This window comes from Pogoniulus pusillus, chromosome 30, assembly GCF_015220805.1.
Source record: "Pogoniulus pusillus isolate bPogPus1 chromosome 30, bPogPus1.pri, whole genome shotgun sequence".
Lineage (NCBI taxonomy): Eukaryota > Metazoa > Chordata > Aves > Piciformes > Lybiidae > Pogoniulus > Pogoniulus pusillus.
This window is the reverse complement of record NC_087293.1, coordinates 11,712,252-11,739,541: the sequence shown is the minus strand read 5'-3', so window position 1 is coordinate 11,739,541 and position 27,290 is coordinate 11,712,252. Positions and strand designations below refer to the sequence as shown.

Below are 27,290 nucleotides of genomic sequence, written 5' to 3'. Positions count from 1 at the left end.
TCAGGTGGGAGAAGAGGCAGCAGCAGCACTGCTTTGCGACTGCCAGCACACACAGCTCCTCACTCTTCAGAGTGGAGAAGAAACAATCCAGTGTGTGACAACAGCAAGGGCCAATCTCAGCTGTGCCAGGCTCCCTGTAACCGTGGAGACCTCAACAGCAGCCACCCCACAGCAAAGTGCTCCCCACTTCACCAGGGTGGGGGGAAGGACCCAGGAGCCACCCCCACACTCCCCCAACCGGGCTCCAACCTTTTGGAACCTGCCCAAACCACAAAGCAAGCAGCTACAAGAGAACCTACCCATGCCCAACCACCCATCTCACAGCCCCAAATACCCTAAAACGCCCAGCCCCAGGCCCTGGCAGCAAGCCCAAAAGGCCTGCGTCCGGCTCCACCTGCCGGGCCCCAGGCGCCCGTGCACTGCCTCCCCCGGCTCCCCACGCCTTTACACGGGCCCCGCCGCCGCCTACATGGCCGCTGGAAGCCAGGCCAGGCCGAAGGGAGATCCGCAGCGCAGCCCCGCCGCGGCCAGGCCCGCAGCCCCTTGCCCCGCACCCCGTTGCCCGGCAGCCTCGTACCCCGCGCTCCGGAGCCGGCCGACAACTGGCACCGCCGCTGCCATTCCGCCCTCCCGCTCGCTCGCTCGCTCGCCCGCCCCGGGCTCCGCTCGGCTCAGTACAGCGCGGCGAGCCGGCTGCGGCCCCGCTGCTGCCGGGTAAGCCGGGCTAGCCTGAGGCAAGCGCAGCTCGGGGGGCGGGAGCGCAGCCCGGCAGGGCGCGGGGAGGCCGCGGGAGGCATCGGAAGGGTTTGGGTGGCGCACCCGGGCCGAGGCGGAGGTGACGGAGCCAGGCGGAAGCTCCCCCGCCCGGCGCTGCGCTCGCTGCTCCCGGGGGCTGCGCTGCGCCCTTCATGGTGAGGCGCCCGCGGGCGCCGGGCGGCGAGGCTGGCGGGAGGGAGGTGCTGGATGCGGGAGAGGGTGGCCGGCTCTGCTCGGTGGGCGAAAGTGGGGGTCTTTTGCCGTGGGGTGGGCCTGGCTTCGTGGGGGGTGGGGGCGGTGGTGTTGGGGGGAGGCAGGGTTTGGGGATCCGGCTCCAAGGGGCAGCGCCAGGGGAGTAGGGGCGGTGTGGGGGCTGGGCGGTGTCAGCCCTCAGAGGTGGGAAGCGATGCGATGCGATGCTGGAGTCGGGGAGAGGTCTCAGGGTGTGGAGTGCTTCGGCGCCCGAGATCGGGGTGCACGGGAGGCGGGGACGGTGCGGGGGTTGCGTGGCACCAGGGGCAGGCTGCTGGCGATCGGGGGAGGCTGTGGGGTGCAGGGGTCCTGGGAATCAATCGGGGGAGGCTGTGGGGTGTAGGGGTCCTGGCGATCGGGGGAGGCTGTGGGGTGTGGGGGTCCTGGGAATCAATCGGGGGAGGTTGTGGGGTGTAGAGGTCCTGGCGATCGGGGGAGGCTGTGGGGGTAGGAGTGGTTGGGCACTGATACATCAGGGAGCAGGTATGGGCGTTCTGGAGGCTCCCCCCCGAGAGCCGGCGTGCCCGCGGGCTGGTTTTCACCTCCTTCCAGACTGGCCCTTGGCCAGAGCCCGGTGTGGTTTGGGGAGGGCAGGCACGGAGGGCTCGGGGTATAGCCCCGCGATGCTGTGCCCTGTAGGTGGCAGGGTGCTGGGCCTGGCTCCCACTCTGAGACTCTGGGCACTGCTCCTGGCTCAGCCACTGCAGGGAGCCTGAGCGTGGGGCTGAGGCTGGTGAGAGGCTCCGTGACAAAGGTGCCCTGTGGCTGCCTCTGTGCATCCCCCTTCCTCACCGTGTGCAGTGCAGTGTGGATACAGAGCTACAGCTCTCTTCGGATTCACCATCCTGTGGTTCTGCTTTTCTTGGCAGCAGGGCAAAAAGCACTCTGGGCAGCGGTCAGGCAGCCTGCTGCAGGAGCTGGAGCTGCTGCTGTCAGCCTGTCAACGAAGCAGTCAGGCACAGAGACCCAGCTTGATGAGGGGTTTATCATTAGCAGCTCCCAGAGCACTTGTGGTGCTAAGCTAACACCTTCCTGCTCCAGGGGGTGACCTCGTTAGCTGGGCAGTCTGCTTTGTCTGCTGGCAGAGGTAGTGGGGAATGTTGGATGTGGAGTTTTGGGTACTGAGAGATGTTTTGGGGGGTAGGGAAGAGAGTGGGGAGCTGGTGTGAGCTGTCTGTGTAGCCATCTGTGCTTTAATGAAGAAAAGCCTCCTGAAAGGAGGTTGGAGTGAGGTGGTGCTCAGCCTCTTCTCCCAGGGAACAAGTGGTAGGATGAGAGGAAATGGCCTCAGGTTGCATCAGGAGAAGTTTAGGATGGATATTAGGAAAGGTTTCTTCCTCAGAAGAGCCATCAGGCACTGGAACAGGCTGCCTAGGACAGTGGTGGAGTCCCCATCCCTGGAGGAGGTTCAGGCTGTGTGGGTTTGGAGCTCAGGGGCATGGTCTGACAGCTGTGTGGGTTGGACTCCATGCTCCTAAGGTCTTCTCCAACCAGGTGATTCTGTGGAAGTGTGTGGCTGATCAGCATTTGAACACAGGGGAAGCATCTGTGCTGCCAGTTGCCCAATTCCACACCAGCTTAGCGATGAAGTAAGAGCTCAGGCTTCAGCAGTTGTGCAAGAGCAGGGCTGGGTTGGTGTGGGGGAGTGCTGGCAGCCTGGAGCCCTGCTGGCAGCCTGCAGCCCTGCTGAGCGGTGCCAGGCTCTCGGCTGGCTGAGTCGCTTGATGTTCTCTGCCTGGGTTGTGTCACTGTCAGAAAGAAGGCAAAGCTCAACCCCTAAAGCATCTAAGAACTTCAGAAAGAGGCCAGGAGGAGCTGGGGCTGGTCGTGCTCAGCCCTTGTGTGCCAGAGGGCTGCTGGCCTGACTGCTCTGTGCTTGCTGGCAGGAAGAGATGTCGGGCGAGAGCGTGGTGAGCACCGTGGTGCCGGCGGCTGCCACTCGCACCACCTCCTTCAAGGGGACCAGTCCAAGCTCCAAGTATGTCAAGCTGAACATTGGTGGTGCCCTCTACTACACCACCATGCAGACCCTGACCAAGCAGGACACCATGCTCAAGGCCATGTTCAGTGGCAGAATGGAGGTGCTGACAGACAGCGAAGGTAAGGAGCTGCTCCCTGCATCCCTCCTGCTGGGAAATCGTTAGGAAGAAACTCTTTGCAGTGAGGGTAGTGAGACCCTGGAACAGGGAGCTTGTGGATGTCCCCTGCTTGGAGGTGTTCAAGGTCAAGTTGGATGGGGCCATGTGCAGCTTGATCTAGTGGAAGAACCTGGATGTGTTCCTGTGGGAACTACCCTGGGTGATCCTGCTTGGGCAGGGAGGTTGGACTGGATGATCTCTGGAGGTCCCTTCCAACCTCTAACATTCTGTGATTCCTGGAGGTGTTTAAGGCCAGGTTGGATGAGGCCTGATCTAGTGGGAGTTATCCCTGCCCATGGGGGTTGAAACTAGATGGTCTTGAAAGTCCTTTCCAACCCAAACCATTCTGTGAATCTATGACAAAGTCATAAGGGGCTGGAGAAGAATATTGGAGAGCAGAGAGGAGCATCCAATCATGGGGGAAGATATTTCTACATCTGAGCAGTGTTAAAACTTGGACATGGAGCAAAACAGACACATAAGAGTTGAGTAGAGATGTGAAAGGACAGTGAGGAGTCTCACCAAGCCTGGACCATCCTTTTCTTTTGAAGTACTAATGCTAAAGCTCTTAAGCAGATGGAAAATGGTGGTGATGGTGATTGAGAAAGTATGAGTCAGGACCTGTGTTGTTTACTTTGAAGCTCAGAAGGCAATTCCTTGATCTTCTTTGCTCAGCTCAAACACAAGTGAAGTAAAATTTGCTCTGAACCTTGAGGGGTTTGTGGGCTAAAAGCTGGTTTGCTTGAAAGGAAATTCTTCTCTTGTGAGAGTTTTGGTTGTTAGCTTCAGCTAAAGTGAGCCAGCTGCAGAACTTTCAGTTTGCTATGCTGACAGGATAAGGAGAGAGGTGGGAATGAGTCTCTCCATATTAAATGGGTGTTGGTGGTTGATAACTGGCTGAGTGTGAGCCAGGGTGTGCCCAGGTAGCCAAAAAGGCCAACAGCATCCTGGACTGGATCAGCAGTAGCGTGATGAACAGCACCAGGGCAGGGATCACCCTCTTGTGCTGGGCATTGGTGAGGCCACACCTGGACTCCTGCATTCAGTTTTGGGGACCTCACTCCAAGAAAAGACATCAACATTTCTTTACAGTGAGGGTGGCAGAGCTCTGGAGCAGGCTGCCCAGAGAGGTTGTGGAGTCTGCTTCTCTGGAGAGGCTGATAACCCTCATCTGGATGTGTTCTGCGTGACCTGCCCTGGGTGATCCTGCTGTGGCAGGCAGGTTGGACTCCATGATCTCTGGAGGTCTCTTCCAATCCCTAACATTCTGTGTTTCTGTGAGGAACTGTGTCCAGAGGAGGGCAACAGCCTCTGAAGGGTCTGGAGAACAGATCTGGTGAGGAGCAGATGAGGGAGCTGAGGGTGTTTAGCCTGGAGAAGAGGAGGCTGAGGGGAAGCCTCACTGCTCTCTACAGCTGCCTGAAAGGAGGTTGGAGTGAGGTGGGGATTGGTACCTTCTCTCAAGAAACAAGTGACAAGACAGGAGGAAACAACCTCAAGTTGCACCAGGGGAGATTTAGGTTGGATCTCAGAAGAAACTTCTTTCCCCAAAAGATTGTCAGGGCCTGGCCCAGGCTGCCCAGGACAGTGGTGGAATCCCCATCCCTGGAGGGGTTTCAGAGCTGTGCAGCTGTGGTGCTGAGGGCCATGGTTCAGTGGTGCCCTGGCAGTGCTGGGTTAGTGGTTGGACTCAATGAGCTGAAAAGTCTCCTGCAACCTAAACGATTCCATGATTCCATGTGTGTGTTGGGGTGGGGATGATTGTTCCATTCAGACGTTCGTGTTCCAGTGGGAATTTGATACTTCCTGTGTGTTGTAACTAGGACACTCCCACTGCAGTTCTCCCTTTATCTGCCCTGGCCTGAGCTGAGGCTGGAAGCTGGAACAATAGCCTCGAGCCTCGGGAGGAAGCCCTTTAATCTGAAATTCTCCCAAACACTGCTAATTGGTCCCACCCAAAAGCCGGCAGAAGACAAAATGTTTCTTAGGAGCAAAGCCAGGCCCGAGCTGGATGGAGTCAAGACTTGCTGATGACACCAAGCTGTGTGGTGCAGCAGCCAGGCTGGAGGGCAGGGATGCAGCCAGAGGGACCAGGACAGGCTGCAGAGGTGGGCACAAGCCAAGCTCAGGAGGTTCAGCAAGACCAAGGGCAAGGTCCTGCAGCTGGCAAGGTCAGGGCAATGCCAAGCACAAATACAGGCTGGGCAGGGAGTGGCTGGAGAGCAGCCCTGAGGAGAGGGACTTGGGGGTGCTGCTGGAGGAGAAGCTCAACAGGAGCCAGCAGTGTGCACTTGCAGCCCAGAAAGCCAAGCAGAGCCTGGGCTGCAGCAGCAGAAGTGTGGCCAGCAGGGCCAGGGAGGTGATTCTCCCCCTCTACTCTGCTCTGCTGAGACCCCACCTGGAGTATTGCATCCTGTTCTGGAGCCCCTGGAAAAAGAGGGATGTGGAGATGCTGGAGCATGTCCAGAGAAGGGTCAGGAGGATGCTCAGAGGGCTGCAGCAGCTCTGCTGTGAGCACAGACTGAAAGAGTTGGGGCTGTGCAGTCTGGAGCAGAGGAGGCTCCCAGAGGACCTTCTTGTGGCCTTCCATGATCTGAAGTGGGCTACAAAAAAGCTGGGGAGGGACTTTTTAGGCTGTGAGGGAGTGCCAGGACCTTGGGGGAATGGAGCAAAGCTGGAGGTGGGGAGAGTCAGGCTGGAGGTGAGGAGGAAGTTGTTGAGCATGAGAATGGTGAGAGGCTGGAATGGGTTGCCCAGGGAGGTGGTTGAGGCCAGGCTGGCTGAGGCTGCGTGCAGCCTGCTCTAGGGTAGGGTGTCCCTGGGCATGGCAGTGGGGTTGGAACTGGCTGCTCCTTGTGATCCCTTCCAATCCTGATTGATTCTATGATTCTGTGACTTGAGGTCCTCCCCTTTGTCTCCAGGCATTCTTCTGACCCCAGCAGCATCTCCCCAGCTCCCCCTCAGCCCACGCTGCTGGAGGAGAGAAGACTCCAGTTCTCTGGATGATTATTTTCAGCTTAGGAGTTGTTCATCAGCTGTAGCCTATTCCCCATCTCTTGGTGGTGTCACCCTTCTGATGGCAGTGGGCAGATGGAAGGCTGTGACTTTACCTGGTGCCTCTATCTGCTTCAGCTTTCTGCAGTGTCATTTGCCTTTGCTCCCCACTGCCCTTAACCACCTGATGCATGGGTTTGGTTCAGCTGCTGAGCAGCAGACAGGCTCCAGTGCCAGGCTGCTCTTCCATGCATCAGTGCCTGGGTGGGAAATGCTGCCTGCTTCAGTCTGAGTCTTTGGGTGCTGTCCCTCTCTCTCCTTGTGAATCAAAAGATTAATTTCCTCCAAGTCTCCTGTGTGTCCATACAGCTCAGGGATTCCTACCTCAGTGGAGGGGTCAGGCACAGCTCAGTGAGAGCTTTGAGAAGAGAAGGAAGAACCCCTTGCCCCAGGCCTGGGGAGGGCTTGGCCTGCTGGAAAGCAGCTCCACAGAAAAGGACTTGGGAGTGCTGGTGGACAGCAAGCTGCCAGTGAGCCAGCAATGTGCCCTCATGGCTGAGAAGGCCAATGGCATCCTAGGGAGGCATGGAGAAGAGTGTGGCCAGCAGGTTGAGGGAGGTTCTCTCTCCTCTGCTCCACCTCAGTGAGGCCACACATGGAGTACTGGATCCAGTTGTGGGTTCCCCAGTTCAGGAGAGACAGGGAACTACTGGAGAGAGCCCAGTGGAAGCTCCAAAGATGCTGAGGGACCTGGAGCAGCTCTGTGAGGAAAGGCTGAGAGCCCTGGGGCTGCTGAGCCTGGAGAAGAGCAGCCCCAGAGGGGATCTGAGCAGTGCTCAGCAGGAGCTAAAGGAGGCAAGAGGCCATTCTTCAGTGGTGCCCAGGGACAGGCCAAGGGGCAATGGGCACAAAGTGGGACCCAGGAGGCTCCACCCGAACAGGAGGAGAAACTTTTTGGTATGAGAGTGCTGGAGGCCTGGAGCAGGCTGCCCAGAGAGGTTGTGGAGTCTCCTTCTCCGGAGAGCTTCCAAACTTACCTGGACATTGTGATACTGGGCAAGCTGCTGTGGGTGCTCCTGCTTGAGCTGGGGGTTGGACTGACTGATCTCCAGAGCTCCCTTCAAGCCATCACCATGCTGGGATGCTGTGGAAGGACTGTAGCTGAACCCTGCTCCTCACGCCTGCAGAGCCATGTCTGCAGGAGAAACTCCAGAGCTGGAAGTAAAGGTTAGACCAAATGATCCTCAGTGTCCTTCCCAACCTGGCATTCTGTGATTCCAGCTTTCTCTTTAGTCATCCCAGCCTCTAGAGCTACAGCAGCCAGCACAGGTTGTGTTTGATGTGGACAGCAGAGGAGCAGGGATGATGCAAGGCCTGCAGGGACCTGTTTCAGGATGTCTCTGTTTTCCACCAGGCAGCAGGACAGGGCCATGCTCACTTTCCAAACAAGCAAATGTTCAGGCTTTAGGAGTAATTCCATTCATGCCCAGCAACCCAGGCTCCTCTTTAGCCTGCTTTTCCTTATTTGTCCAAAATATGACTCCTTCCCCACAAGCCTTTCCTCACTGCATTCCTGAGCTGCAGCCCATCAGAGCTTTTCAGTTCTGGAAAGTCAAAGCCTCAGCATTGCCCAACACTGCTCAGGCTCCAGCCTCACTCAGGCAGCAGGAGGAGAAGCAGGAATCCATGGATCCTTCCCAGCTGACTGGGAAGCATTCCAGTTGTAGCCCTGTGTTCTTTTCTTTGTGGAATCATTTTTAGGCTGGATTAGACCTTTCAGATCACTGAGTCCAACCCTGAGCCCAGCACTGCCAGGGCACCACTAAACCATGGCCCTCAGCACCACAGCTGCACAACTCTGAAAACCCTCCAGGGGTGGGAATTCCACCACTGCCCTGGGCTGCCTGGGCCAGGCCTTGACAACCCTTTTGGGGGAAGAAGTTTCTTCTGATATCCAACCTGAACATCTCCTGGTGCAACCTGAGGCTGTTTCCTCTTGTCCTGCCACTTGTTCCTTGAGAGAAGAGACCAACCCCACCTGGCTCCAGCTTCCTTTCAGGCAGCTGTAGAGAGCAATGAGGTCTCCCTTCAGCCTCCTCCAGGCTGGACACCCCCAGTTCCCTCAGCTGCTGCCCTCCAGATCTGTTCTCCAGACCCCTCAGAAGCTTTCATAGAATCAAGCAGGTTGGAAGAGACATCCAAGCTCAGCCAGTCCAACCTAGCACCCATCTCTATCCAATCAACCAGACCATGGCACTAAGTTGCCCTTCTCTGGACACCCTCCAGCTCCTCCTTCACACCCTTGTCAGTACCTAGCAGTGCTGGTGAGCTCCAGGGCAGGGGCTGCAAGGTGGCCTGAGGTGACTCCTGCTGTCACATGATGCCTTTCAGCTGACACTGAGCTAATCACCACTTTGTTCTACCAAATTAGCAATCATTGGGACTGTAGAGAGGCTGAAGCAGCATTTGCCATGACACTGCCCAGTCTTTTCTGCCTTTCTTTCAGGGAGGTGGTTGAGGCCCCATCCCTGGAGGTGTTTAAGGCCAGGCTGGCTGAGGCTGTGGCCAACCTGATCCAGGGTAGGGTGTCCCTGGGCATGGCAGGGGAGTTGGAACTGGCTGCTCCTTGTGCTCCCTTCCAACCCTGACTGATTCAATGATTCTAGTTGATTGGCCAGGGCTGGGTGCTAGGTTGGACTGGATGAGCTTGGAAGTCTCTTCCAACCTGGTTGATTCTATGATTCTTTTTCTCTAGGCAGCCTTTTTGCTGGAGATGGTTGATCATGATGGGTCTCCATGTGGTGTTGAGGTGCAGCAGCCTTTAACCACTCAGGTCTGGCTGGCTCGAGTAAGCTGTGGCAGCCACACGTGTTTGTAATGGGGCCCTAGTGGCAGAGCTTTGGGAGGAGAGGGAGAGTAGAGCTGCTTGGTTTGAGGAGAAGCATCCATTGCTCCATTTCAGTGAAGCTCTTGTCAGTATCCATGGAACTGGGAGAAACAAGAGAGCTCCTCACTCCCCTCCTCTGGAAGCGATAACTTCCCTGGGCTTTCTGCTGCTCTGCTCTCTAGCTCCAGCAGGGAACTGGTCTCTCTCAGCAGGAATCTGCTTGATACAGCAGTCCCAGGCCACCATCAAGGCCTTTTGGCATGTTTGCCTTTGTTCCTGCCCTACTCTGGTCTTCTTCTGTCCCTAGGCTGGATCCTGATTGATCGCTGTGGGAAGCACTTTGGGACCATCCTGAACTACCTGCGGGATGGAGCTGTGCCGCTGCCGGAGAGCCGCAGGGAGATCGAGGAGCTGCTGGCTGAGGCAAAGTACTACCTGGTGCAGGGGCTGGTGGATGAGTGCCAGGCAGCCTTGCAGGTAAGTCACAGACTTCAAGAGAGGTCAGGTTGCCTAGAGCGAGTCACAGAGCTCAGGAGGGGTTTGGTTGGCCTGGGTAGGTGGCAGAGCTCAGGAGGGGTTTGGTTGGCCTGGGTAGGTGGCAGAGCTCAGGAGGGGTTTGGCTGTCCTGGGTAGGTGCCAGAGCTCAGGAGGGGTTTGGTTGGCCTGGGTAGGTGGCAGAGCTCAGGAGGGGTTTGGCTGGCCTGGGTAGCTCAGGATGTTCAGGAGGAGTCTGATTGTCCTGGGTAGGTCAGAATGTTCAGGAGGGGTCTGAGTACCCTGGATGGAACGAGGGATCAGGAACAAGAGGTTGCTCAGGGTGGGAAGCAGCACCTGGGCAGAGCAAGATGGTTTTCTGGTTTGCACTTGGTGCCTTTTTGAGGCTGGGAGGAAACTGAAACACTTGATGTCACTGATGTCATTGATCTGCTGGAGTCTGGTCACATCCAGGAGAAGGTACTGAGTCCTTCCCAACATTCAGTGCTGCCTAGTTCCAGTCAGGGTTAAATGCTTGCTCAGTTTCCCTCCAGTGACTCCTGGGAGCATGAGATGATCCATCCTCAGCACAGGCTGGAGAAAAGGTGAATCCTTCCAGCATCAACCAGTGGGGAGTAGGTCCTTTGGTTGGACCAGAGCAGCTTCTGTGGGGAGTCCAGCTCTGGTTTGAAGCTGCTGTTCTTGGGCTCCTGTCTGAACAAAGCCACAGTCCAGATCCTAACACATAACACCAGACCCTAAGACACAAAACATCAAGTGCCTGCGTTTGCAGAGAGCAGAAATGAGCATCTCAGGTGGTCCCAAAGGATTGCTGCCTGCTAGGATAAATCACACCCTGAGTCCTTCAGAGCAGCATCTGCAGGACCTTCCCAGGTCAGGTGAGGGTGCCCCAGGGCCTGTTTGCACTCAGCTGCTGTTTGCTTCTTGTTTCAGCAGAACAAAGACGTCTATGAACCCTTCTGCAAGGTGCCAGTCATCACATCCTCCAAAGAGGAGCAAAAGCTTATTGCCACGTCCAACAAGGTGAGAGAGAGGCCAGGCTGGGAGCTGGCTCAGAGGGTGCTGACCTAAGCTCTGGACTTGTGAAGAGACCTTCACCAGGTCTCCTTAGAACATGGCCTTTAGTTTTCAGCAGAGGCCTAACACACTTCAGCTGCTGGGCTGAGCTGAAAATCCACAGCAGACCAAATGTTTCCTCTGAATTCCAAGTGGAGCATTGCTGAGGCTGGGCCTGACCTTGTGTTTCTTCTTGCTAGGTGTTAAAACAGAGGGTGGAGGCAGCAGCAGGGTGATCAAGCAGGTTCTCAGGGCTCTTAGATCTTCATTTTTGTGTCCACTCTGGTTATTACCCACAGACACTTGCTGTGGCTGAAGGGAATCAGGAACTCCTGTTTCTGGAAGCCCCCTCGCTGTGGTGGGTAGAGAGGAGTGTGCTTGGCCAAAAGCAGAGGTGGGGGGGAGGAGATCTGCTGCTCTGCTCACAGAAGGGGGTCAGCAGGGATTGCAGCCTCACTGCTAGCCTGGCTGGGACAGTTCTGCAGCAACAACAAAATCCTGCTGGGCTGTGAGGGTGCTGAAGCCCTGGAGCAGGCTGCCTGTCTCCTTCTCCACAGATGTTCCAAACCCACCTGGGCATTGTGATCCTCAGCAAGCTGCTGTGGGTGCTCCTGCTTGAGCAGGGGAGGTTGGGCTGGATGATCTCCAGAAGTCCTTTCCAACCCTCACCATGCTGGGGTTTGGGGATTCTGTCTTAGGCCTGCTGCTGTTAGGTCATGTTGCAGTTTCTCTGCTGTGGGGTCTGGACTGAGCTGTGGTTCCAGTTCTTGCTGCACATCCTGTAGCTGCTCTGTGATTTGTGTTTTACAGCCAGCAGTGAAGCTGCTCTACAACAGGAGCAACAACAAATATTCCTACACCAGGTAAATGTCTTCAGCTGGGCTTCCTTGGGAGTTTTTTCACAGAATCCAATCTATGATAAAATTCACTTTGTCTTCACTCAGAACTTTGATCACATTGGGTGATTCTGTGCTCCACAACCTCCCTGGAGGTGTTCAAGGCCAGGTTGGAGGAGGCCTTCAGCGACCTGTTCTAGTGGGAGATGTTCCTGCCTATGGCAGGGGTTGGAACTGGATGATCTTTGAGGTCTCTTCCAACTTAAACCATTCCATGATTCTGCTACCCAGGTGGCTTGTCCATGGCAGCTGTAGACACTGCCCTGGTAGGGGCACAGTAAGACAGAGGGATTTGGGTGTTTGAGATGGAGCCAGACTCTAAATACTGTCTGCCCAAACCCTGCTGCCATCCTTGCTAAGCAAGCCCTGTGAGGAGAGGCTGAGGGAGCTGGGGGGGGGGTGCAGCCTGCAGAAGAGGAGGCTCAGGGCAGAGCTCATTGCTGTCTACAACTCCCTGAAGGGAGGCTGTAGCCAGGTGGGGTTGGGCTCTTCTCCCAGGCAACCAGCAACAGAACAAGGGGACACAGTCTCAAGTTGTGGCAGGGGAGGTCTAGACTGGATGTTAGGAGGAAGTTGTTGGCAGAGAGAGTGATTGGCATTGTAATGGGCTGCCCAGGGAGGTGGTGGAGTTGCTGTTGGTGGAGGTGTTGAAGCCAAGCCTGGCTGGGGCACTTAGTGCCATGGTCTGGTTGGTTGGGCAGGGCTGGGTGCTAGGTTGGACTGGCTGAGCTTGGAGCTCTCTTCCAACCTGCTTGATTCTATGATTCTCCTGGGGGTGACCGAACCCTTCCTCCCTCTCTCACAGCAACTCAGATGACAACATGCTGAAGAACATTGAGCTGTTTGACAAGCTGTCCCTGAGGTTCAACGGGAGAGTGCTCTTCATCAAAGATGTGATTGGAGATGAGATCTGCTGCTGGTCCTTCTACGGGCAGGGGCGCAAGATCGCCGAGGTCTGCTGCACCTCCATCGTCTATGCCACTGAGAAGAAACAGACCAAGGTAAGAGCAGCCCCTCTGAAGGCTGTCCCCAGCCTGGTGTCTGCTCCCTTCTCAACACTCCTGGCCTGCTTTGGCATCTCTGTGGTGCAGGTCCCTGGAGCTCACCCTGTGGATTTTTCAGGGTAGGAGCTGCTTGGTGCTGTGATACTTCACCACTGTGATGTTGCACAGCCCTGCTTCAGCCCAACTTTTCAGCTTTAGGCAGGCTTGGATCATTAACCAAACCTGGTTAAAGATGGGTCCTGGTGAGCCACAGCTTCTTACCTTTCCCAGGAGAAGTCTGCCTGAGCTTGCTCTGAGGCAGGCCAGTTTGGGAGAGAAAAAAGAAAGATCTGGTTGATTGGCTAGGGCTGGGTGCTAGGTTGGACTGGATGATTTTGGAGGTCTCATCCAACCTGGTTGGTTCTATGATCATTTGGTCTCAAAAGTGGGAAGCAAATAATAGAACAGAAACAATTTCCCCTAAGAGTTCTGTTCAGTTCTGGTACCCCCAGCAAAAGAAGGACATGGAACTATTGGTGTGGGTCCAGAGGAGGCCAGGAAGGTGATCAGAGGGCTGGAGAACCTCCCTTATGGGAACAGGCTGGGAGAGCTGGAGCTGTTTGAGCATGGAGAAGACTCCAGGGAGACCTTCTGATGGCTACAGGATCTGGGGAGGGAAGTTTTGCAAGGGCTTGTAGTGATAGGATGAGAGGGAATGGACTTGAACTGGCAGAGGGGGGACTTAAACTGGACACAAGGAGGAAATTTTCTCCAGTGTTGGGGGGGAGACACTGGCACAGGTTGCCCAGGGAGGTTGTGGAGCACAGAATCACCCAATGTGATCAAAGATTGGATCAAAGATTGGATCAAAGATCACATTGGGTGATTCTGTGCTCCACAACCTCCCTGGAGGTGTTCAAGGCCAGGTTGGATGAGGCCTTGAGTGAGCAACCTGTTCTAGAGGGAGGTGTCCCTGCCTCTGGCCAAGGAATTGGAAGTAGATGATCTTGAAGGTGTCTTCCAACCCAAACCATTCCACAATTTCTGTGGCTGTAAGATCTCTTCATTCTACAAAAGTCTTCCTCTTGAAGCTCACAGGACCATGCAGGTTGGCAAAGCCCCTCAGGATCACCAAGTCCAACCTAGAACCCTGCTCTGCAAGATTCACCTTAAACCATAGCCCCAAGCACCACATCCAGACCACCCTTAAACACATCCAGGTTTAGTGACTCCACCACCTCCCTGGGCAGCTCATTCCAGTCCCTGACCACTCTCTCCATGAAAAACTTCTTCCTAATGTCTAATCTAAACCTCCCCAGCCTGAGGCCATTCCCCCTTGTTCTGTCTCCACTTCCCTGTGAGAAGAGCCCAGCAGCAGCCTCTCCACAGTGCCTCTTCAGGTAGCTGTAGACAGCAACGAGGTCTCCCCTCAGCCTCCTCTGTTTCACACTACCCATCCCCAGCTCCCTCAGTCTCTCCTCATGGGGTTTATTCTCCAGACCCTTCCCTAGCTCCTTTGCCCTCTGGACCTGCTCCAGCACCTCCACATCTCTCTTGTGCTGCGGTGCCCAAAACTGAAGACAACACTCGAGGTGTGGCCTCACCAGAGCTGAGTACAAGGGGACAATCACCTCCCTGCTCCTGTGGCTAGCAGGAGCCAGAGCTGAGGTCGCTGAGTGCCTGTGGCAGGTGCCAGCAGCAGGTGCCTGTGGCAGGTGCCAGCAGCAGGTGCCAATGCCTTCGTTTCTGTTGGCTGGGCCAGGTGGAGTTCCCAGAAGCTCGCATTTACGAGGAGACCCTGAACATTCTGCTCTACGAGTCTCAGGACGGGAGGGGCCCTGACAACGCCCTGCTGGAAGCCACGGGAGGGGCAGCAGGACGCTCCCACCACCTGGAGGAGGACGAGGAGCGGGAGCGCATCGAGCGTGTGCGCAGGATCCACATCAAGCGGCCGGACGACAGGGCCCACCTGCACCAGTGAGCCCAGCAGGCTGGGCAGCTCCCTCCAGCACCTGCTCTCCTTCCCCTTTGGAGTGGTGTGGCCCAGGCAGTTCAGCTGCTTCTGTGCAGCAAAAGCTGCCAATTACCTTTTGTAACGAGTTAGATGATCCCCGGAGTGTTGAAATGCGGTAGGGGCTGGGGGAGAGGCAAGCAGGCGATGGGAGCAGGAGCTGCTGAGCATCTGGAGGAGCTGGCCTGGGTTTTTGGCACTCTTGTCTCTGCTGGTTTGTGGCTAGAGAGGAAGAGGCCTGGCTTCCTCTGGCTTCACTGATTAGCCTGCACTTTAAAAACAAAGCAGAGCAAAGCCAAACAAAAACCCAGGTCAGCCAGCCCCATCCACCTTCCCGCTGGGCACTCTGACCTTGTCTCCTGGGCACCAGGTATGGGGCAAAGGCAGTGACTGACCCCCCCAGCTCTGCCTTTCTCCCAGGCCTGCAGCTGGCAGGGTTGGCAGCTCAAGAGTTCCTCAGTGTGACTCCCAGGGGACAAATTCCTGTAGTGTTGGGAGTAGAGGGAGCTGCTTGAGCTGGCTGTGCCTCCCTACAGCTCTCAGGACCTGCTTCTCAAAGTGTTCAGTGGAGCTTTTGCAGCACTGAACCACAGAGACTCACCCACCCCCTGCTTTATCCCTGCAGTTCAAGGGTGGAAGGTGTTAAAATGCCTCCAAAAAGGAGGCTGGGGAGCAAATGGTGTCTGATTGTTTTTTTTACCTATGGTAGTGTTGCTGCCAGGTAGGGCTTAGAGTGCCTGCCTGACTCTGGGTCTTGGCTGGGGAGCTCATTTCTGTCCAGTTGTAGGGCAGGAAGCTGTGCTTTGATTGCTGGTTCAGCTCTCTAAGTGATAGAGGAGCATGATCTTGCTGTGAGGCACAGGGGAGAGGAGCAGGCAGTGGCCCAGAGGCAGCTTATTCCTTGTTTGACTTTGTCCTGAGTGCATTCCAGGTCTTCAGAAGAGGCAGCTGTGTGTGGAAGGGCAGAGGTAGTGCTGTGTGTGGAGAAGCCCTCTGCAGTCTACTTTTCCAAGAGTACTTTTCTATTCTAAAGGACTGTTTTATCTACCTCCTGCTCCCTGGGTGCCTGCTGTGGAGTCCAGTAACAGTTCTGGTGGAAGATTAGGCAGTAGGACTGGAGGAGAAAGGAGACTGAGCAGAGGCACAGCTCTGAGGGTTGGTGGCACAAAGCCTGAGGGGCAGAGAAAGCTGCTGGAGGGAGGCTGAGAGGGGCAGTCAGGCTGAGCAGACACCACAGTGCTGTGCCCAAGGTGGGGGTTTTCATCTGGAGTACCTAGTGCCAGCTGTTCCAGATGAACCAGACCACTCCAAGAGGGCAGCAGCTCCCTCCTCTGTTCCTCACTGAGGTGGTTTGGGTATTTGCTTTTGCCCAGCCTGCTGCTGCCCCTGGCTCAGGGCTGCTAGTGGCAGCATTGGCACTTGACAAACCAAAGGTGTTGTCACCTCAGCGGCTGCTCCCTTGGGTTTCATGTGGCACTTACACTCCAGCTGCATCCAGCTTGGCTGGAGAGGCTCATGTGGAGCACTGAGGGACAGTTTTGAGTCATGAAGCAAAGCTAAAACAGTTTCAGAGTCAGGCTGGGTCATCTTTCTAGTAACCAAAGACTTTTCTAAGCTCCAGGCAGCTGCTTTCTGGTTGTCATACCCATCTCCTCTTCCCTTTTCAGCCACTGCTTCAGGAACTCCATCTCCTGTAGTGCAGCAGCTTTGCTCTGTCCTGGCCTTCCAGGTTCTGTTTGGAGCTGTATTTACATCTCTTTGCAACACACTCTGGGTTTGGGGCAAGTCCATAGTGCAGAAGCCAGAAGGACCCAGTGCCTCCCCCTCCTTACCTTCCCTCTGTGCTAAGCTGGAGAGGAGGGAAGGGAAGTCCTTGGAACTGCTTTGTTTCTCCAGCACTCTGAACTTTGACACCTTGCTGGGCAGCTCTAAGAGCTGCTGCCCTGCACAGGACCTGGACTGAAGTGCTGTGTGAAGCCCTTCAGTCTGATTCCTGTGCTCCTGCTAGGGGCAGGAGGGGAAGAGGAAACCTCAGCCCATTCCTGTAGGACACATGGAGAGTCCTGCAGCAAACTCCACTCCCTTGAGCTCTAGAGAGCTGCTTTCTCCTGTCAGACAGGAGGGACAGGCCATCATCATCCCCAGCAGTGCTTAGCTCCCCACTTTACCCACCCAGGGAAGGCTCCAGCACCCCAGTCCCTGCTGCTGGGACAGAGCCCAGCCTCATCCTGTGGTGCAAGGAGCAGGTTGAGCTCCAGGAGGTGACCCTGTGGCCACCACTGCTAAGCACCCAACAGGTCACATCTATGTGATTAACTTCTCTGTAAATAGATTCTTAACTGGCTTCAGGAGTCCCTCTTTAGGGTTTTGCAGACTTAAGTTGTTAAAAACCAGGAGCTGATGGTTTTTAATCTCTCTGCAGTTATTCCTGTAGCTGCTGGTTGAGTTCAGTCACTCCAGGAGAGTTTCAGTGTTGTTGCTGGATTTAAGGGCAGACTCTGCCTTACCACGCTCCTGCCCTAGCCCTTGGTGTGCTGCTGCTGTGGGAAAAGATCCTTTGCCTGCTGGGCACTTGGCCTGGGAGGGGAGACTTTGTTAATGCCATTGCACAAATGCTCTCAGCTCCTGAGCCTTTTTACTGTAACTGGTTTTACTCTACAGCTATGGGGTGAGGGTGGGGTTCAGGGCAGCTTTGGAGGCGATCTGGCACTGCCTGGGGTTAACAGGGGGCACAGAGCTGGCTGTACAGACAGCAGGAAGGGCAGGAGAGCAGAGCTGGCTAAAACCTTGCTTGGTCCATCATCAGAGAAAGGAAGAGCTGGATTAAAAGTCTGCAGCTTGTTACAGTGTTAGGGCTGCAGCATTGAGGCAGGAACCACCACCAGCCCCTGGCTCCAGGCTCCTTACCTGGGTGTTTGCTCCTACCCGTAGCAATGTGGCTGTGGCCCCAAAGCAGCTGCTCCTGCATTCACAGCAGCAGCTTTTGGATCTCACCTGATGGTCAGAGCCTTGGTAGAGACTCCAAACTCCCATCTGACCTTGGAGCAAAGGGTGGGCAGAACCTTTCCAGTCTTTTGAGTCGTTCCATTTCACGGACAAGAGCAGCAAATTCATCTGTTCTGTACAATCATTCCCTCCCATTTGATACTTCTGCAGGAACAAAGCTTCAGCTGGATTCAGTCTATGGTTGATATTTGCAGTATGTCCTTTTTTTTTTTTGATATAACACAATAAATTAGAAGTTATTTCCTATTTACACTTGATTACTTGTTGGAAGCATCCTGTCCTCACGGGCCACGGAGCTGGAGGCAACTTGCAAGGATGAAACAGCAGACATCATCATCCTCCTCCCCCCCCCCCCCCCCCCCAAGATGTTAATGTCACCTCCTGACACTGCTCAGGGCAGAGGCAGCAGTGGCCTGGCTTTCAGCACTCTGCAGAGCTCAGGAAGGGCAGCAAGTCAAGGACCCTCAGGCTGCAGCAGGGCTGCAGGAGTTTGCCTCAACATGAAGCAGCAGAGCAAGCACTAAGGGCACAGGGAGTGGTGGGACAGCTGCAGCTTTCAGCTGGAGAAAGGCTGCAGGAGTTTGCCTCAATGTGAGGCAGCAGAGCAAGCACTAAGGGCACAGGGAGTGGTGGGACAGCTGCAGCTCCCAGACAGGAGGCAGCAGAGAATTCCTGTCCCCCATCCCCCTGTAGCACCCCCAAGGACCAGCAGTGCCTACCACACTGGAGAGCAGAGTCAGCTCTGGGCAGAAGGGTGAAGGTTCTTCAGCAGCAGGAGCCTGGAGTGCTCAAAGCCACCACCTCCCTCTTTAAGTGGTGGTGTTTGGGGTCATCATTTCTGGTTTGGCTCCTACAAGAAAGCAAAGATCTTGCCCCTGGAGGCAGCTCACTGGAATTTCCAGGTGAGGTGCTTGAGGTGCTGATGACCACCAGACCCTCCACCCTGCTGCTCCATTTAACCAGAACTGGCTGCTCCTTCTAAAGGGCTCTCCCAAAGAGGAAAGATATTCTCAGACCACAGTTACCTTCACCCACCTGCACTTGATGCAGTTCTGCTGAGCTGGGACTCAAAGCAGACCCAGAAAAGCCTTTCTCCCCCCCCCCCCCCCCCCTTCTATTTTAATCCTTCCTGGCCCCAAAAAGCTCTCCCTGAGTGCACAGAAATGGACATTTTTTTACCTGTGGAATTGCAGCTTCTGGTTTAAAAGGTTTGCCTGTGACTGTGGAAGGAGCTTCTGTGCTCACTGGAGTGTGACAGCAACAGAACAGAATTTATTGAGCTAGAGTTTTAATAGTTTTAAGCTACAAAAAAGAGCCTAAAAGATGCAAGCAAAGTGTCAAATCACAGCAGCCCGATGGCATCAGAGATCCCAGGGGAAGATGTGAGTGCTGGTCTCATCCTGCAGGCTCCTTTCTGCTGCTCCTGGCCGAGCCAGTGGAACTGGTTCCTCATCAAGAACTCATCTGGGTTGACACCTGGGAAAAGAAGAGGAAGCAGCCATTAAACCAGGTAGCAGTGCTGTGTTCCTGAGGTGTCCTGCCTGCAGGAGAAGGGGTGGTGTTGGTTCTGTTTGACCACTGGCACGTGAAAACAGCTCCAGGCTGCAGGGACAGCTGAGCAGGGCCCTAGGGGTGTCACAGCTAACAGCACCCAACCCCCTGAGCTTGTCCATGAAGCAGCAAAGGCTTCCATCTCTGCTCATTCCTCCAGCCACAGGAGCAGCTGCAGGCAGCGTTAGCACCTCCCTGCCTGCCTGTGAGCAAGGGCAGTGGCAAAGCTTCCCTGTTTTCCATGGCTGCAGCCAGAACCAGAATTCCTTCTCCCTTCAGTCAGAGCCTGGCCCAGAATTGGGCCAGACAGGTCCTTCCTTCTCCAGCCTGAAGTGAAAAGCTTTTGCTCTGTTGATTTCAGAAATAACTTGGTTGGAGAGAGACAAAAAGAGATGGAAAAGTTCTGCCAAGTCCTCATTTTGCAGGTGCAGGTTGGATTTGGGCCCAGGGTAAGTGCTCTCAACAACCAGCCCAGAAGAGAGCTCTGCCTCCTCTCCCCCTGCCAGCTTGAGAGCAAGTGGCAGTGGCTCCATGTGTGAAGCAAGTAGCTGCAACTCCACCTACAATGACCATCTGCTGTGCATCATCTGACAGAGGCAGCTGTTGACTGGGTCATGTCCTGCACCTTTCTGCCCTCTAAGAGGAGCCAAAAGCTCCTGCACTGGCACACAAGGCCCCTGCTGGAGCTCAGGGGTGCTCTCTGCAGGGCTTGAGCATCCAAGGAGAAAGCACAGATCATGTATAGAGCATCTCCCTGGGGAGAAGAGGCTGAGAGCCCTGGGGCTGCTGAGCCTGCAGAAGAGCAGCCCCAGAGGGCATCTGCTCAGTGCTCAGCAACACCTACAGGACCTGTGGGGAGGGCAAGAGGATGGGGATGGACTTCTTAGGGGTACCCAGGGACAAGACAAGGGGAAATGGGCATAAACTGCAACCCAGGAGGTTCCACCTGTACAGGAGGAGAAACTTTTTGCTGGGAGGCTGCTGGAGGCCTGGAGCAGGCTGCCCAGGGAGGTCTGCTCTGGAGAGCTTCCAAACCCACCTGGCCACTGTGATCCTAAGCAAGCTGCTGTGGGTGCCCCTGCTTGAGCGGGGCAGGGCTTGGACTGGCTGATCTCCAGAGCTCCCTTCCAAACCTCACCACGCTGGAATTCTGTCATCTTCCCAGTGCTTAGATGAGGCCTTACCACTGTGAGTTGTCCATTTTTGGCTTTGAAGACCTGAGGCTCCTGCCCAACAGTGAACACCATTGTCCCTTCCTTCCCGGAGCCGATGCGGAACCGCAGGCTGCAGGCACAGGGAGGCTTAGTCAGGAGGTGCTTTCCTTGCAGCAGGCTTTGCTCTAAGCCCTCCTCATTCCTGTTCCTGTGGCAAATCTCATTAGATGAGAAGATCTCAGCCCCTCCAGCTTAGGTAGATGTCCTCAACAATTGCATTAGAGCTGACTGCCCAGGAGGGTTTGATGAATGGAGTGTGCCTGCCTGGGCCAGGCATTTGAGCCTTCCTGGTGCAATTAAGGACTGGAAGATAAGCAGAGCTAACCTGGAGGCAGCCTCTGGACACAGCAAATCTAATTACAGCTGAAACAACAAAGGCCAGAGAGAAAAGCTGGAGCAGAAAGCCCACATTTCACATGCCACTTCCAATTCATGTGGGCAGTGGAGGGACAGACTGCATCCACCTGTCATGAGCCTGGTGCTGTGACTGAGAGAGTTCCTGTGCTCAAGCATCACATTTTGGAGCCTTCTCAGTCTTTTAGGGAGCCTGGTGCTGTGCCAGAGAGCTCCTGTGCTCAGCAATCACATTTTGGAGCCTTCTCAATCTTTTAGGGAGCCTGGTGCTGTGACTGAGAGAGTTTCTGTGCTCAAGCATCACATTTTGGAGCCTTCTCAATCTTCTAGTGAGCCTGGTGCTGTGACTGAGAGAGCTCCTGTGCTCAAGCATCACATTTTGGAGCCTTCTCAATCTTCTAGTGAGCCTGGTGCTGTGACTGAGAGAGCTCCTGTGCTCAAGCATCACATTTTGGAGCCTTCTCAATCTTTTAGGGAGCCTGGTGCTGTGACTGAGAGAGCTCCTGTGCTCAAGCATCACACTTTGGAGCCTTCTCAGTCTCTTAGTGAGCCTGGTGCTGTGCCAGAGAGCTCCTGTGCTCAGCAATCACATTTTGGAGCCTTCTCAATCTTTTAGGGAGCCTGGTGCTGTGCCAGAGAGCTCCTGTGCTCAAGCATCACACTTTGGAGCCTTCTCAGTCTCTTAGTGAGCCTGGTGCTGTGCCAGAGAGCTCCTGTGCTCAGCAATCACATTTTGGAGCCTTCTCAGTCTTTTAGGGAGCCTGGTGCTGTGACTGAGAGAGTTCCTGTGCTCAGCAATCACATTTTGGAGCCTTCTCAGTCTTTTAGTGAGCCTGGTGCTGTGACTGAGAGAGTTCCTGTGCTCAATAATCACATGTTGGCCCCTTCCCAGTCTTTCAGAGAGAGCAGTGTTTATCCTGAAGTGACCCAGGGGCTCAGCCCTAGCAGGCTTTGCTGTGCTGGTGCTAATGAGATCTGCTGTGAAACCACTAAAGCCACAGCCTCAGGCTCAGGTCACTTCAGCTCAAGCCTGAAGCAAGTGTTTTTGAAGCCTGAGGTGAGGCCCAAGGAGTGTGGTTAGAGTAAGGACTTGCCCATCTCCCCTGCAACAGGAGGGAAAGGGGAGGGAGGGGAGCAAGATCCAAGTGTCAGCAACAGGACAAGGGGTGATGGCTTCAATCTGGAAGAAGCTGGACTGAGATCAGGCATGAGGAAGAAATTCTTCCCCATGACAGTGGTGAGGCACAGGAACAGGTTGCTCAGGGAGGTTGTGGAGGCTCCAGTCTTGGAAGTATTCAAGGCCTTGAGCAACATGGTCTAGCATGAGGTGTCCCTGCCCATGGCAGGGGGTTGAAACTAGGTGATCTTGAAGGTCCCTTCCAACCCAAACCATTCTATGGCTCTACAGAAGTTTGGAGTTCAGGCAGTGGGAGCAGAGCAGCACATTTAGCAAGGTGGCACCATGACCAGCATGGAAACCAGTTTCATTAGCAGGGGGAACTCAATGATCAACATTTTCTCTTTCCAGTGCATCCCATTTTGTTTCTCTTGTCCATGACAGGAAGCAACAAAAGCAACCACACTACTGCAACAGAGCTCACCAGGGAGGACCCTGTGATGTTAACAGTTTTGACTTGAGTAGTCCCAGGTCTAAGTTTTGGAAGCAAATTCTTCCATGAAGTGGCTTGATGGGGCTCTGAGTGACCTGATCTAGCCAGGGATGTCCCTGCTGACTGCAGGAGGGCTGGAGGAGATGAGATTTAGAGGTCCCTTCCAACCCAGCACACTCCCCACCCAACCACACTTGGGGTTTAGTGGGCATGGTGGTGATGGGTTGAGAGTTGGACTTGATCAAGCCTTTGAGGTCTTTCCCAACTTCAGTGATTCTGTGATTCCTTCCTTACCTTCCCTGCACAACTTTAACCAGGTTCTGCTTATTGGCCAGCATGCAGAGTTTGGTGACTGTCTCAAAGAGGTGCTCACAATGAAGGATTGCATCTCCCTGGCAAACAAGAAAGGGCACAAAGTCAGTTGGGGACCTCAGAGGTCTTTGCCAAGCTTCATGATTCTGTGGTGTCACCCCAGGATGTGCACCCAGCTGTGCCTCCAGAGAAACTCCTTCCTGACACCTGAGCTGTGGCTGCATGGAAGGGACTACAGAGCAGTTGCTGCAGTCCTGCCTGAGCTGGGATCATTAAACATCCTCTTCCAGGGACTGTCAGGCTGGGAGAGTTGGGGCTGCTCACCCTGGAGAGGAAAAGGCTCCAGGGAGACCTTAAAGCAGCATTTCAGTATGTGAAGGGGACCTACAGGAAGGCTGGGGAGGGACTGTGGGGATAGGATGAGGGCAATGGTTTGAAGCTGGAGCAGGGCAGATGAAGGTTGGACATCAGGAGGAAGCTCTGCACAAGAAGGGTGGTGAGACACTGCAACAGCTTGCCCAGGGAGGTGCTTGAGGCCCCATCCCTGAATGAACAGAGGCAGTGAGTGCAGCCTCAGCAGGTTTGCTGATGACACCAAGCTGTGTGGTGCAGCAGCCAGGCTGGAGGGCAGGGATCCAGCCAGAGGGACCTGGACAGGCTGCAGAGGTGGGCACAAGCCAAGCTCAGGAGGTTCAACAAGAGCAAGGGCAAGGTCCTACAGCTGGGTCAGGGCAATGCCAAGCACAAATGCAGGCTGGGCAGGGAGTGGCTGCAGAGCAGCCCTGAGGAGAGGGACTTGGGGGTGCTGTTGGAGGAGAAGCTCAACAGGAGCCAGCAGTGTGCACTTGCAGCCCAGAAAGCCAAGCAGAGCCTGGGCTGCAGCAGCAGAAGTGTGGCCAGCAGGGCCAGGGAGGTGATTCTCCCCCTCTGCTCTGCTCTGCTGAGACCCCACCTGGAGTCCTGCATCCAGTTCTGGAGCCCCTGGGACAAGAGGGACGTGGAGATGCTGGAGAGTGTCCAGAGCAGGGCAAGGAGGATGCTGAGAGGCTGCAGCAGCTCTGCTGTGAGCACAGACTGAAAGAGTTGGGGCTGTGCAGGCTGGAGCAGAGGAGGCTCCCAGGTGACCTTCTTGTGGCCTTCCAGGATCTGAAGGGGGCTATAAAAAAGCTGGGGAGGGACTTTTTAGGCTCTCAGAAAGTGCCAGGACCTGGGGGAATGGAGCAAAGCTGGAGGCGATTCTGTTTTGGATTTAGAGCAACTTTGGCTCTAAAAAAAAAAGGGAAGTTGAAGCTTTCATGGTGAGAAAGCAGAAATGGAAAGCTCTGTCTGGAACAGTTTGCAACCATCACTGACTGTGACAATTAGTAAGTAGTGATGGTGTCAGCCCAGGAAGATCCTAGCAATGTCACTTACAAAACTTTGCTGCCAACCAAAGCTCACACAAGCCACACTGTGGTTTCCTACCTTCTGTTTGTTGTCCTCAGGGACATGAATGACCACAATCCCATCACTCAGGTTGCTGGTGGAGATACCTGCCAAAGAATTCCAGCAGTTAGAGGAAAAACTCCTAAAGACAGTCCCATGCCATCACCTGCCAGCATTAGGCTGATGCTCCTGCAGGGGAAGTGACAGAAGCCTGCAACAGGCTGCCCAGGGTGGTTGTGGAGTCTCCCTCTCTGGAGATATTCAAAGCCTGCCTGGATGTGTTCCTGTGTGATCTGGTCTAGGTGCTCCTGCTCTGGCAGGGGGTTTGGACTGGATGAGCTTTGGAGGTCCCTTCCAGCCCCTGACATTCTGTGATTCATTCCTGATGCCCCTCAGAGGCAGCTTCCACAGCACTCCTTGGTGGCTGATGGGATTTGTGTTCCTGCAGAAGCAATCAAACACTCTTGTGCTATTCTCAGCACAAGGAAATGGACCTGTTGGAAGTAGTTCAGAGGAGGCCACAACAATGAACACAGAATCATGGAATCAGAGAATTGTTTGGCTTGGAAAAGTCCTCCAACATCACTGAGTCCAACCATCAACCCAACACCACTGTGACCTCTGAGCCATGGCCCCAAGTGCCATGGCCACACCTTTCCTGAACATCTCTAGGGATGGGGACTCCACCACCTCCCTGGGCAGCCTGTTCCAATGCCAATGATAGAATAGAATCAGCCAGGTTGGAAGAGACCTCCAAGCTCATCCAGCCCAGCCTAGCACCCAGCCCTGGCCAAGCAACCAGACCGTGGCACTAAGTGCCCCAGCCAGGCTTGGCTTCAACACCTCCAGGGATGGCAACGCTTTGAAGGTCACTTCCCACCCCTGACATTCTGTGATTCTGTGACTCCAGCCCCAACTTGTTTGCAGAAGAAGCCCCAGAGAGGATCTGTCCCTCACTAGGCACAGAAAAAGCAGATCCCTCTGCTCCAGAGTGCAACAAAGCTGCTGCCATGAAGAATTAACCCAAGTTCTCACACTGCCTCCTGAAGATGACTTCATCCACCACCCCCTCACCCCCAGCAGAAAGGGAAGCCTCATGCTGCCTTCCACCATTACCTTTTAGAGTGCTGTAGTCTATCTTCTGCTTGATCTTGGCCATCTCCACCACATATGCTGAGGACTGGGTGAGGACAAGCAGCCTCTCCCTGGCTTTGAACCCATTCCTGTCATATTTTATCACAGGGGTCACATACTGGAAAGAACAAAGTGGAGTCAGCATTTCTGGCTGCCTCAGAGGCCCAGCAGCAGACCCCAGCTCATGACAGCAGCTCCCAGCCTCTCCTGGTAGTGACCTGGTGGCTTTAGGCTTGGAGACTGAGGTGGCAGAGTCAGGCTGGGTGAAACTGCTTTACTTGTGCCCTCTGTGCCATGGGGAGTGCAGAGAACACACCTCCACTTCTGCCCAGGGTGGGTTACTGAAGCTTTTGGGGCTTTCATTCAAAGGGATGGTAAAAAATGAACTGTTGTCCAGGTGCATTCTGAGCTCTGTCTCCAAATTAAACACCCTGCTGGTCAGCCTGCTCTGCCACCTAGACCTGGCTGCAGGACAGCACCAGGTGTGGCAGGTCACACCAGAGCTCCAGTGAAGCTGGTTTGAGGGCTGCTGAGCTGCAGCTGTCCTTCCCTTACCTTGATCTTCTCACCCTGGATGAGCTGCAGCACTTTGGGGTTCATTTCACTCTCTCCTGCAGAGCAAAGCAGAAAGGTGGAGTGAGTGCAGGTGGCAGATGGTCACCACTCCTGCCAGCAAGCCACCAGAGAGATGCATTCCTGGGCTTCATCCCTTAGCACACTGCCTTCTGAGCTGAGGGTGCTCACACCTTCAGCTCCTCCCAAGCCCACTGAAGAGGTTCTCCTTGCCTGCCACACTGGGAGCTGCTGAGCATTTCTTGGGGCTGCTCTTGGTCCAGGCCCTGGCATAGAAAGACTCATGCTGAGAGCCACCCAGAGCATTGCTCCTTCCACACCATGATCCAAATGAACCTCTCCCAGATGGTTGGAAGGGACCTCAAAGCTCAGCCAGTTCCAAACTCTTGCTATAGGCAGGGACACCTCCCACTAGAACAGCTCACTCAGGGCCTCATCCAATCTGGTCCTGAACACCTCCAGGGAGGTTGTGGAGCACAGAATCACCCAATGTGATCAAAGATCACATTGGGTGATTCTGTGCTCCACAACCTCCCTGGGCAACCTGTGCCAGTGTCTCACTGCAAACAACTTCTTCCTAACATCCACTTTCAACCTCCCCTCTGCCACTTTAAGCCCATTCCTCCTCATCCTGTCATTACAAGACCTTGTCAATAGTCCCTCCCCAGCCTTCCTCTAGGTCCCCTTCAGATACTGGAAGGTCACTCCAAGGTCTCTTCCAAGCCTTCTCTTCTCCAGGCTGCAGAGCCCCAACTCTTGTAGCCTGTCCTCATAGCAGAGCTGCTGCAGCCCTCTGAGCATCTTTGTGGCCCTAATTCCAGCAGCAGCTCTTGCATTTCACCCCCACACCAGTACCACTGCACCCAACTCAGCCTCCCAGATCCCTCACCCTGCCACTGCACCCTTAGAGCTTTCCTCTCATGCATGCATCCTCCAGCTGATGTGGACCCCCCAAAATCCCATCTCTCCTTCCCAAAAGCTCCAGTCCAGACTAGATACTCACAAGCAGCATTGCAACAACCCTGCTCAGCTTCCCTGCTCCACCCAGCACAGCAAGAGTGGGTTCTGGTGAATCCCAACCCCCTGAGGATCTTGACTCCCAAGTTAAGAGGGCCACAGCCTGAGGACAGCTGGCAGTGATTGTCCTATTTACTGTCACTGGACATGACAGGGTAAGGAAGTTCAAAGGATGATGCCCAGGAAACCTCCATCAGGTGGGAGCTTCTCCTAGAAACTAGATCTGTTTTGGCTGTACTCACTGAGTCTGGTGTCCATGAAGCGCTGGTTGATGCTCTGCTGGTAGCCTTCCTTCTTCCCTCTGAACACAGCACTCGTTACCACTTTCTGCTCTAGCTGTGGAGGAGGAGCAGCCCCCACTGGAGAAGATGTTCCCCCACCAGGAACATCAGCAGCTATGGCATGGGCACTGTCACTGCCCAGCAGCATCTTGTCACTCGTGGAGAGAAGCCAACCCAACTCACACTGCCCCTCTGCCAACGGAGCCTTGGTGACCTCAAGGTCTCTTCAAGGATTCTTCCAACCCAAACGAGTCCAAACATTAACCCAGCACCCACACACACCACCAGCCCACATCCCCCCAGCACCCACACACACCATCCATGTCCCTCCCCAGCACCCACACA

At 55.0% G+C, this 27,290-nt stretch overlaps 3 protein-coding genes across 12 annotated transcripts in view; 1 reads left to right on the top strand and 2 right to left on the bottom strand.

Annotated features, from left to right (window-relative positions):
• Positions 1-724, bottom strand: part of UBE3B (ubiquitin protein ligase E3B) — a 33,642-nt gene extending 32,918 nt beyond the window's left edge. For 2 of the 3 annotated variants that reach the window (XM_064168793.1, XM_064168795.1), the window contains exon 1: positions 578-724. The gene's annotated coding sequence lies outside the window, so the exon portion shown is untranslated. Of the gene's footprint in view, positions 1-469; positions 553-577 lie in introns of those variants that run through there. The other variant, XM_064168794.1, reaches the window with a different exon arrangement.
• Positions 372-17,731, top strand: KCTD10 (potassium channel tetramerization domain containing 10). 6 transcript variants are annotated; one of them, XM_064168802.1, is made up of 7 exons: positions 372-714; positions 2,895-3,108; positions 9,335-9,504; positions 10,456-10,545; positions 11,389-11,441; positions 12,280-12,475; positions 14,220-17,731. In XM_064168802.1, the coding sequence occupies exons 2-7, from the start codon at positions 2,901-2,903 to the stop codon at positions 14,436-14,438; spliced, it is 936 nt and encodes a 311-aa protein (XP_064024872.1). In that variant the 5' UTR covers positions 372-714; positions 2,895-2,900; the 3' UTR covers positions 14,439-17,731. The 6 variants fall into 6 exon arrangements, with proteins under 6 accessions (XP_064024872.1, XP_064024868.1, XP_064024867.1 ...); XM_064168798.1 differs by lacking the exon at positions 372-714 and adding an exon at positions 850-911 and having other exon boundaries at positions 10,459-10,545; XM_064168797.1 differs by lacking the exon at positions 372-714 and adding an exon at positions 850-911.
• A 993-nt stretch (positions 17,732-18,724) lies between these two features.
• The window catches only part of MYO1H (myosin IH), a 49,961-nt gene continuing 41,395 nt past the window's right edge, over positions 18,725-27,290 (bottom strand). For 2 of the 3 annotated variants that reach the window (XM_064168525.1, XM_064168523.1), the window contains exons 26-32: positions 26,907-27,000; positions 25,630-25,685; positions 25,057-25,192; positions 23,980-24,047; positions 22,498-22,595; positions 20,210-20,309; positions 18,725-18,950 (exon numbers count right to left, since the gene is read on the bottom strand). In XM_064168525.1, the coding sequence (XP_064024595.1) occupies positions 18,927-18,950; positions 20,210-20,309; positions 22,498-22,595; positions 23,980-24,047; positions 25,057-25,192; positions 25,630-25,685; positions 26,907-27,000 (576 nt within the window). In that variant the 3' untranslated portion in view covers positions 18,725-18,926. The remainder of the gene's footprint in view (positions 18,951-20,209; positions 20,310-22,497; positions 22,596-23,979; positions 24,048-25,056; positions 25,193-25,629; positions 25,686-26,906; positions 27,001-27,290) is intronic. The other variant, XM_064168524.1, reaches the window with a different exon arrangement.

Excerpts from the sequence above, each read along its gene's own strand:
- KCTD10 (XM_064168797.1), top strand. Across the intron at positions 10,546-11,388 it reads TTATTGCCACGTCCAACAAG|CCAGCAGTGAAGCTGCTCTA; the intron begins GTGAGAGAGAGG and ends TGTGTTTTACAG. Across the intron at positions 12,476-14,219 it reads CTGAGAAGAAACAGACCAAG|GTGGAGTTCCCAGAAGCTCG; the intron begins GTAAGAGCAGCC and ends TGGCTGGGCCAG.